The sequence below is a fragment of the Quercus suber genome, unplaced genomic scaffold (genome assembly GCF_002906115.3).
Source record: "Quercus suber isolate HL8 unplaced genomic scaffold, Cork oak 2.0 scaffold_759, whole genome shotgun sequence".
Taxonomy (NCBI): Eukaryota; Viridiplantae; Streptophyta; class Magnoliopsida; order Fagales; family Fagaceae; genus Quercus; species Quercus suber.
The window spans coordinates 35,965-46,795 of record NW_027070195.1 but is presented as its reverse complement, the minus strand read 5'-3'; the positions used below and the strand labels follow the sequence as shown (position 1 = coordinate 46,795).

At 36.1% G+C, this 10,831-nt stretch overlaps 1 protein-coding gene across 1 annotated transcript; it reads left to right on the top strand.

Annotated features, from left to right (window-relative positions):
* The first annotated feature begins 7,991 nt into the window (after positions 1-7,991).
* LOC112015784 (expansin-A15) lies at positions 7,992-9,631 on the top strand. The gene is made up of 3 exons (XM_024048220.2): positions 7,992-8,137; positions 8,376-8,664; positions 8,953-9,631. Exons 1-3 carry the CDS (start codon positions 8,011-8,013, stop codon positions 9,260-9,262), a joined length of 726 nt encoding a protein of 241 aa, XP_023903988.2. The 5' UTR covers positions 7,992-8,010; the 3' UTR covers positions 9,263-9,631.
* The last annotated feature ends 1,200 nt before the right edge of the window (positions 9,632-10,831 follow it).

Sequence of the window (10,831 nt, the reverse complement as noted above, 5' to 3'; positions counted from 1 at the left end):
GAGGCTTGGGCTGTGACTCCCTCGGCACGCCCTTCCCGGGCCTGCCCTCAAGCAAGTCAAGCAAGCTGGTTTGGGGCTGTCTCTTGGAACCCATTTCAGCCTGAGTACCAACCTTTGGGGACTGAAGACCGGCATTGAACAAGTGGGGGTCCCCCAAGTCAGCAGAGGGATCCTCGGGCTGATAGGCTTGGTCAAATGCACCAAATTCGTCCTCGGACGAGCCCAGATCGACCACTTCTCCCTCCTTCTCCAAACTCCCTCCCTTGGCCTCTACTGCTTGATAAGACGAGGAAGAACCTGCCAATAGGACGCCCTCTAGAATAGAGGACCCTTTAGAAAATGAAAACCCATACTCCACCACAGTGATTTGCCTAAGCTGAGGATCACGAGCCCTGATCACGTGCTTTGGGATTGGCAACGATTTTTGGGTCAGATCGTATCCGAGGATCTTGTGGGCGGCTCTAACTTGGTTATCGGCCTCATTCAAAAAGATCTCCGCCCTGAGAACTGCTTCCAAGTCCTCCTTGTTGACCAGGTTAAAATGACGCGCGAAGGCGTGCGAATCTGCAGAAATAGAAACAAACTCCTATCATCAACCAAACAAAGAAGGTTTACAACAAAGAAAAAGAAAAGAAGCTAGACCCTCTCCTACTCCAAGTACCCTACCTGACTCTCCTTCTACTGTCGGGCAATGGAGACCGTCGTGCCATTCTCTTGACACAATGAGAAAATCATGAGTCAACCCCTTACTAGAATCGGGGAAGTACTGGATAAGCCGAACCCTATCGTCCCTCGTCTTTATATAGTACTTCTTACCCTTCAGGTGTTGAAGATTATAGCACCAGTTTACATCATGATGGGTTAACCTCAACACCATATTCTCATTCAAGACGTCTACGCACCCTAGTATCCTAAACATATTGACAACGCACTGGGTGGGAGTTAGCCAAAAATGCCTAAGGTAACCGCTCGTCACCGGCCCCATAGGGATTCTCATGCCTCCCTTTACGAAGGCGACTATGGGAATCACAACTTCACCCACGTTCCTCCCAATATACCGATCCCTTTCCTCACAATACCTCAAGCCCACATTGCAGGGTATCCCGTAATCAGCAATGAACTTCTCCATCATCTCTTCAGACTCAACTAACTTCTTAAATTTACCCATCCCTAGCAACGACTAAAAGACCCGAGAGAGAGCGAAGGAGAGAGAGGAATCAGAGAAAAATTTGTGCTACAGAGAGAAGAAGACTTACAGAAATGAGGAAATTCTCCTCGGACAGGCTTTTTTTGCTAGAAAGGAGCGCGGGTTGGTGTGGAGATTTGACCGGATTCAGAGTATGTGCGCCGGAGTTCTTGAATGCACAAATAAGGAGACAAAGCGGTCCAAACAAGTATTTATATCCCCAATTAAAAATAATCGTGTGAAATTTCTCGCCTATAAAGGCAGGAAATCCCCATCGGCTGATTGCCATCACACCGTTGGACGTGGGGAGCATGGAGCCGCCAAAATTTAATGCGGGCACGCACCGTATATCGAGGCGCCAGAAATGTGCATTGGGCAGGCGAAAAGACTCCAACGCTGACGTAGGCCGAGGTTGGGCAAATCATGACGAAGGCCCGAGGATATCAAAACCCTCCTTCCCGTCTAAGGATACGGACAACAGGATTTTGAGGGGCTATTGTGGGGCCTGAGAACTTGGTAACCTCGGCTCACTTTACATCCGGCCCAAGGCCCATGCTGAGGAGGAAGGAGCGTCCAAGGACGAAGTATGAAGGTCTGAGTTACTAGTAGCCCCGCCGAGTATGACCCTGTCCTTAGAGGACCGAGACCAACACTAAGTGGGGGAGTAAGCTCAGAATAGGTTGTCATCTCCACACTAAATGTGCTCACCTAACCCTCTGGCCGCACTAATGGAGATGTGACTTCTGGACAGGGCAGCCTTGGTTGCTGCAACTCACATGAGTACTGGTAAAGCGGCTGATGAGACGGACGATCAGAAGAGGGGGGGTGTGGATGATCAACAAGTGGAAGAGAGAGATTGTGAGAAAATGGGCTATATAAGGGGAAGAAACAGATGAACGTGGAGGAGGACGATAGGCAGGGAGAAGGAGAGAGACCACTGTCAAGCTCCTCGGATCGATGCCGAGGAGCGACCTTGGAGGGTAACCCTAGTGCGCCAACCTTCAACGGAGGGGAATTCTACATTGGGCATTGTCCGTTTGCTAGGGCCTAGTTCTTGAACCCGCTTTCTACAAATTCATTGTACTGTGCTAGTTGGGATTAAGTCCACTCTCTCAACAGCAGAAGTGCTCAAACCAGGTCACTACAAATACATATCTTATAAAATAATTTAAATGGGGATCGCTTGAATGACTATGCCACTATAACTATTGGCGTGGCCTGTTATGATTAATATATAATAAAAATAATACGTAGAAGTGATATTATTCTAATCATAGCCTACCACCTTCAAATTATGAAAGATATTATGAAAAAAGTTTGTCCCCCTAACATTCCACTTTGAGAGAAAAAAAAAAGGTCTTATTTTCCAAAATAAATGGGGTCTAATTGACTATCTTATATGGCACATGACTAGCTTTTTATTCTTTGTTGACTAGGAATCCACGTTCAAAAGAAGGGACTTGATAAACATTTTCATTCTTGTCCACCATAAAGGAACTTTATACTTTATTCCATAATCTATCGGAATTTATTCCATTAGAAGCCTCAAAAGCATTCCAAAATTATGAAAATTTCTCTCTCACAAAAAGACAGCAAATATCTTAAAATCCATAGCTTTGATCTTCAACAATGAATTTTAAGTACTCCGTTGCTCCTTAGTTGTCAGATAAGTATTTAGGACACTAAAGAAACCTAATTTAGTCCAAAGGCACACCCTTTGTCCTCTGTACTAGATAGGGTTTCATGAATAATATATCCATTACCTTAAAAAAAATAAAAAATAAAAAATAAAAAGAATAAAATCCAAGCTTTTGTAACAATGTAACTTTTATCATCTAAGAAATCTAGAGAAGATCTTGTGCTTTACGTCTTTAGCCACTTATCCTATGTTGTGCAAAAAGGACATGGGTCCATAGTTAGGGGGCAAGACATGTGGTCTAAAAAAAATTGTACCAGTAGTTTTTCCGTAATCATGACAACTTTCGGCAAGGAAATTTGTAAGATCAATGAAAAATCAAAGTATCATAGGTGCTCTCATATGTAATGCAAAAAAGAAGAAGAAGAAGAAGAAGAAGAGGGAATTAGATTGCTTGTTTTGATTGAATTCCCCAAAAAGAAAAACAGAACTTACAAGAGAGGCCAACCACTGTTTGGAAAATTGGCAATTTTTGGTCAGTCCAGATAACCGGTCGTCTTTTTCTGAATGATAAAAATGAACATGAAAAGGGAACATTCTCTCTATGAAAAAAAATAGTAACATGATTTATTAAAAGAATCAGAATGGCTGTACCGCATTTCTATGTATGTTCCAGGTTTCAGTCAAGTATATTATGGCAATGAGAGACTTAAAAAAAAATGTTGATGGGTAAAGGATGACAGGTTAGATTGTACAATTTTATACATGGTATAGTGGTGTGAACTTAGTAAAAATTCTTATCGCCAACTAAAGCATAAACATTCTTTTAGTGATTACATTTCTAATATGAGATGGGTTCAAGATACACCTGGTGTAACTCCATAAGAGTTACACATTTTTTAAATCGTAGATTTATGAGAGATCCAACGGATAAAGATAAGACACCATTATCATTACAACATTAAATACTTACCTAATTAATAGTCTCCCCATTATCTCTCTCCTTATTAAATATTTTTTATATCTAATATTTTTTATATCTCTTTTTCTCTCTCCTTATTAAGTCTTTCTTTCCATTTTCTTCGCAATTTCTCATATGTTTCTACTTTCTTAGTTTTTCCCTCTAACTGAACTCCAAGGCACTGATAAACCTTGTTAAAGTCATTTAAACTGATTTCACAAATCTGTATCCATGCCTTAAGATATTTCTAATCCCCACCCTATAGAAAGTTAATTAAGCCATGAAAAATTAGTAAAAGAGAAACTCAACAGACATACTGTGAAGCCTAGATATTCAAAATTTTAATAGTGACCTAAGATTTTGCATTATCTGAGAGATTAACCTCAGTCCATAAGTTACAGAAGTAAAAAATAAAAAAATAAAAAATAAAAAACAAAAACAAAAAAACAAAATCACCTGGAGGTGAACCACTGCCTTCTGTGCCCTTTTGTTAAATCAGTAAAAAGCTATACATTTACCAATTCTATATTTTTAAATAGTTGAAATCCCTTAATTCATGTCATAGGCTCTCAAAAAAAAAAAAAAAAGATAATAAAAATTAGAAAGACTAGCGAATTAAGCTACTAGATGATTCCATTACTTCTTATTAAAATGACTATGTTTTTCATAGCACCAGTGTCATTGAAAGAGATGACTATGTTTTCCTTGCCGACAATAACTACGTATATGAAGATGAATTTTGAATAACTCTTTTCTTTTGTTTTTTTAGTTTAGGTTATTTATTTATATATTGTGCGATTGATTTATCTTTTTGTTAAAACTTATTTGTTTAATTGTTGAAAAATAATAGAATTATTAATAGTTCAATTTAGAAGAAGTGAAGTTTTGAAAACTTTTATATAGCCAAATAACTTAGAAAGCTAATAATCATATCAGGATGTTTAGCAAACAAAATATGGGAAACATCTTAATAAAATTTTGGATAACCAATTATTTTTTTTCTTTTATTTTTTTTTTTGGCCAAATAATCCTTTTTTATTTCCTATATTTTCAAAGAAATGAATCTTTTTTTTTNATAAAGCATAAACATTTTTTTTTGTGATTACATTTCTAATATATATATATATATATATATTTTATTTTTTTTGAGAAAGAATATATAGTTATGTTGGTGGTATATTAGTCACGAGCATGCACATACACATGCATAAATATATTGGTTTTTACCTACCGAGACTGTAACGGCATGTATGCCTTGGATATGAAAATTACAACCATATATATTCTGGACCACTTGAATGCATTTTCATTTCTGAAAACGGCTAGCTTAAAATTATATAATTCTAAACTAAATGAATAAACTAACGGTATTGTTGCCAAAGACTTTGTAGCTGAATTAACACCTCTCTATATACAAAGTGCTTGAGAGTCTGGGGGGAAAAGATTCGAGCTACGAAGTTAGTAGCATATTGTAATTATCTCTATCTAAACAAAAAAAAAAAAAAAAAAACCAACGGTATTGTTGAGCATTATGGACCTATACAATTTACTGAGAAGTAGATTTGGGGGGAAAAAAAATTCACACACAAACTTTACTTGCATGGTTTGGTGATATATGCCAACGTCCATCCAAACAAGTGGTTAATATTTCTACTATTACAATTGAGTACTGTATAATTTACATATATGAACTACCATCTATAACTCATATGTTATGAGAAAGTTGTGAATAATTAATTTGTCGGTTGTGAGATAGGAGATTTAATTCTTATATCGACATTCTCCATTCTCCATTCTCCATATTTGTAGGGATTATGTATTTTGGAGGTCAATATTCCACAAAGGGTTTCAAAAACCATAAAAAAAAAAAAAAAAAAAAAAAAGTGTTGTCCCTTGTTAGTAAAAATAATTAGAATACCCTTTAAGCCCTTAGGTATTTTAATAAGTCAGGCAAAACCTTTTCCTTCATGAATGCCCATTAATATGATTGACATTAAATTAAAAATAAAAATTTTGGCCACTGTCTTGAAGAAATCTAATTAACCGAATTGATTTGGGCAGCAATTCAGTATGTGATAACTTTTCTAAATTTTTAGTATTCTTTCCTTATTGCAAAAATATATTGTTGAAGAAGAATATAAGATGATTCAAGTTGAGGAAACGAAAAAAAGCATGTAAAAATACCTAAATAACACTAATAAAAGCAAGTAAAGAAATTACATGTCAATTAAGTATGTGGGATATTATATAATTTTGAATAAGATTAAATGACAAAAAAAAAAAAAAACTATATGTGGTCAACTATGATTAGTTTGTTAATGATTAATAATGAACTACAAAGTTTTGGTACTGGTACTTGGTAGTTGTTGTTGTCCTTGTCTCAATATTGTACAATGTTGATCTGGAAAGCACTGAAGCGGCTACAAGGGTGCCGCACCAATGTTCGACGCGGCTACAGGGGTGCTACATCGGTGTCCGATGTGGGGTGCAGTGGGTGACGCTGCTACCCGCGCATTGGTGCCTCGTCAGTTTTTTTTTTTTTGGACTTGTGCCGACTCAAGCCAATTCGCACCAAATCACTCCATTTCGGACCGTATCAGCCGGCCGAAACCGACCAATATAGATTGGTACCGGCTGATTTAGGCCGATACCGGCCAATTCAGACCGATACCGGCTTTGAATCAGGCTGATTTAGACGGCCTCTTTGCTTTCTGCTCTCCGTCTCCCCTCTCTCACAATCTCACTCCCTAAGAACCCTTGGTCACAATCTCACAGTCTCAGTCTCCACTCACCAACAAATGTAGCAGCAGCATCAGTCGTTCCTTCAAATCTTATCTTGCTGCCCAAGATTCCCAAGTCCGCGCTGTACGCTTCTCACCCTTACTTCTATATTATTATTATTATTATTATTATTATTATAAATCTTATAACATCGTTATTTTTTCTGATTCACAATTATTAGTTACTTTTGAAATTATAGGATTTTTATTTGTTGAACTCCTAAATTATAGGGTTTAAAAATGTATTTTTCCCCTTAAAAGTTAATATACTATTGCTCTTAAATTTGGTATATGTTTATATAATGTGAAAAAAATATGCTTAGCAATATATAAAAAATATAAATAAAAATATTTTTAATAATTTTTTAATCGCCACATCCCGCTGCACCCGTATCCTACTTTTTCAAAAATTGCCGAGTCCTGCACCCGCACTTGCACCTACACCCGAATCTGGAAATGCACCTGTGCTTCATAGATGCTGATATCTAAAGGATTTGAAGTTTTTTATTTATTTATTTATTTTATACAAGATAGAAATTTTACTCTAACTTAATCTAAGTGTATATATGTGTGAAACTTTTTCTTGAACCTTAGTCTTTTCCCTTCACACTTCACAAACACTTACACTTATGGAGTGACTATCGCACTAAGGATTTGAAGTTTTAAACTGCAATTTTTTTCTGGTTATTAGATATTCTTCCGACCTCTTAATGATACATGGGACGTTTTAAATGCTAATAGACAGTAAGTTGATAGACATGAAGAATGAAATTAAATAAATGTGTTAAACTTGATCTAAAAACAGGCAAAATGATAGTAGTTCTCACAACTTTTTGCTTCATTAACTACCTTTGCAGAGTTATTAATTTACTGCACTGAAAAATTCCCATCCTGTCTTCCTCATGCAGCCATTGTCGGTTTACATAGTAAGTGCTATACAGAAGAAAAAAAAGTTATGAACTCAGGCAATTCCTTTCACCGTACCCCACTTATAATACAAGGATATTTATTTGAAGTCCACGCGGTTTCACCTCTCACAACTGCTTTTATCTGCATTAAGATGAAAATAAAGTTTCAACGCAATTAAAGAGTACCAAAAGGTTCAAAGCCACTTGCTTTATACATTCCCTTACGAATTGCATGGTCCCCAACAGCTCAAAGATGAGTCAGGTTTGTCGGTCAGGTTTGATGTTGACTCACGTCTATTTATTCCTGCCTCTCAAACCCTCCCTCTTCATTTCTACAACAATTTCTTCTTTCAAGGTTTGAATTTTCCTTATGCTTCTTCTTCTTCTTCTAAGCTTTTCTTCTAGATTTCTAGTGACTTTTAAGGATAAGAATTAGTAATGTTGTTGCACTTTTTAGTCTTTGTTGTGCTTTAGAAGAGTTTACTTACATACATAATGCTAAAGAGCTAGTTTGCTTTTGTGCAGGAAATTACAAAAAAATGGCACTTTTTGGTTTCTTTCTAGTGGGGTTTATCTCAATGGTCACATCTGTTCATGGGAATTATGGAGGTTGGATAAATGCTCACGCCACGTTCTATGGTGGAGGTGATGCTTCTGGGACAATGGGTATGTAAATCTTGCTAAATTGATCTCAATCTAGCTTTATAATGTTTGTAGATAAGAGGTACTCACTTTTAGGTCAAATGGCATTACTTGGTATCTTCAACGAAGATGTTTAGACTTCAAAGTTCCAATATGTTATTTCTCTCTTAAAATGCATCAAAATTTTATTTTTCTTTTTATAGATGAAAATATTTGTTATAATAATGTTCATCTCTTTTTTGACTCTTTTTTTGTTTTATAGGTGGGGCTTGTGGATATGGAAACCTGTACAGCCAGGGTTATGGGATTAGCACTGCAGCACTGAGCACTGCATTGTTCGACAATGGCCTCAGCTGTGGAGCATGCTTTGAAATTAGGTGTGTAAATGATCCACAATGGTGTCTTCCTGGCTCCATTGTGGTCACTGCCACAAATTTCTGCCCACCAGGCGGCTGGTGTGACCCTCCTCAGCACCACTTTGACCTCTCTCAGCCTATCTTCCAACATATTGCACAATATAGAGCTGGGGTTGTTCCTGTAATTTACAGAAGGTAGTCTATAATGGGCATTTAACTTACAAGTTTTCTTCTCTTGGTTTCTATAGAGTTGTGTTCATAAATTACGGTTGTCTCAAAATCTTAACATGTTACGTGAGATTTTTAACTTTTTTTTTTTCAATGAGAGATAAAGTAGAGATAAGGTTCAAACTCAAAATTATACGCTGTAATTCTATGATAAATTACTAATTACCTTTAAAGTTCAAACTGTTAAGAGAAATTGTGAATTTAACTATTTAATCAGAATTTTAACAGAGTCAAGTTCTATACCGTGTTTTGTAGGGTGAGGTGCAGGAGAAGAGGAGGTATTAGGTTCACCATCAATGGCCATTCATACTTCAATTTGGTCCTAGTCACTAATGTCGGTGGGGCTGGTGATGTGCATTCTGTGGCTATCAAGGGTTCAAGAACTGGCTGGCAAGCAATGTCAAGGAATTGGGGCCAAAACTGGCAGAGCAATTCATACCTCAATGGACAAAGACTCTCATTTCTTGTCACAGCAAGTGATGGCCGCAGTTTGGTTTCATACAATGTTGCTCCAGCTAGTTGGTCCTTTGGACAAACGTACACTGGCAGGCAATTTCGTTATTAACCATCCCAAGCTATAATTAAGCTCTATTAAGCATTGTTACATATATAGTGTCTACTAAAGTATAGTATAAGGCTATAATGGTCAAAAAAATCTTAAAGATTTTAGATAAATATTGGCTCAAAATGAAAGGGGTTGCTTTAAAAGGGCCCTTTCCAATTTGAAATATGAGTGTGAGTTTTTGTAGTTCATGTTATGCTTTGTTTTGAAGCCTGTAGAACTTGTTTAATTAGCAATTTAGCAGAGAGAGAGAGAGGGAGATATTCTGTTAATGGAAGTTTGGTAGTATAATTATTTACTACATGCCGCCAGACATCAAATTATGGAAGTATTCAATAGTGCTTTATATCAGAAGGCATCCGTGCTTGCTTCTGTAAGGTTATAGTCACACGCTTTAATAAGCTGCATGTGCCTCTGTCTGTATTTAAGATATTATTTGAATTTAATAGTAGAATTTTACTTTTTCTACGCAAGGATGATGTATTCTCAACTATTATTGAAGTCATCATTTTTCAGAGACATTATTTGAACTGCACGTGCAAAGAGTGTATTGCTAAAAGCCCTAAACCCTTTTATTTTTTATTTTTAATAAGAAAAAATTGGAACAAGGAGTAACCAAAGTAACTTCCCCACCTAAGTATGATCATAGTAATACCTTTTATCTACGACCTCATAATAACAGCAGACAGCAATTGCACGAGTAGAAATTGGTAATAGTAATAAATTACTACTAACGTAGATTGTTAACAAATTGGCTTTTACCCATAGCTTTCTTATAATAGTGTAGATGTGCCCTCATGGCTAATGTGTAACTATATATGGCTGCATAACTTTAAAGTTGTGATAATTTAGATGTATCCTCGTGATTCATGACAAATGTTCCTTTAAAAAAAATGACTGTTGTATAATATTGGCTGTTTAATACATTAATCTTAATACTCCAAATACCATTATTTGCATCACTCAAAAGGGTAATAACCATTACTATTTTCTTTTTTTGAGTAATACTACCATTGCATATCTAAACAGTAATCTATAGTTGGCACCCCTAATATTTCATTTATCCATGGTGGAAATAAAAGAAATTAGAAAGTAGTATTATTTATAAGCAAATACCATTTTCCTTTTACTCATGTATAGTAGTTTTCTTGACAGAACTTAGCACTGGTTAAGTAAAAACCTAAAATTCAAAAAGCAAGAAACGATCATATTGTACCCTATAACCATGTCCCATTAATACTTTAATTGGTTGAGAAAAACTAACACCTATTAATCAGTAGTCGAGTCGGGATTTTCTTTGAGCGGGTGCACATGTAACTCTAACTAATCAATACATTGATTCTATATTATTTTAATAGAAAATTAAGTTCATATTTCAATTATTATCGTTCATATTTTGAAAATGTTGTGTGATTATCTTATCATTAAAAGCGGTGGTTGTTACACACATTGTGTGTAGTAGATTTTACCCTATCAATAATGTTATTAAAAAAAAAATTGTTTCTCTCATTGTTTGTAACTCTGCATACACATGACACACATGTTTTACCGGATAACTCATATTAAGGTAAG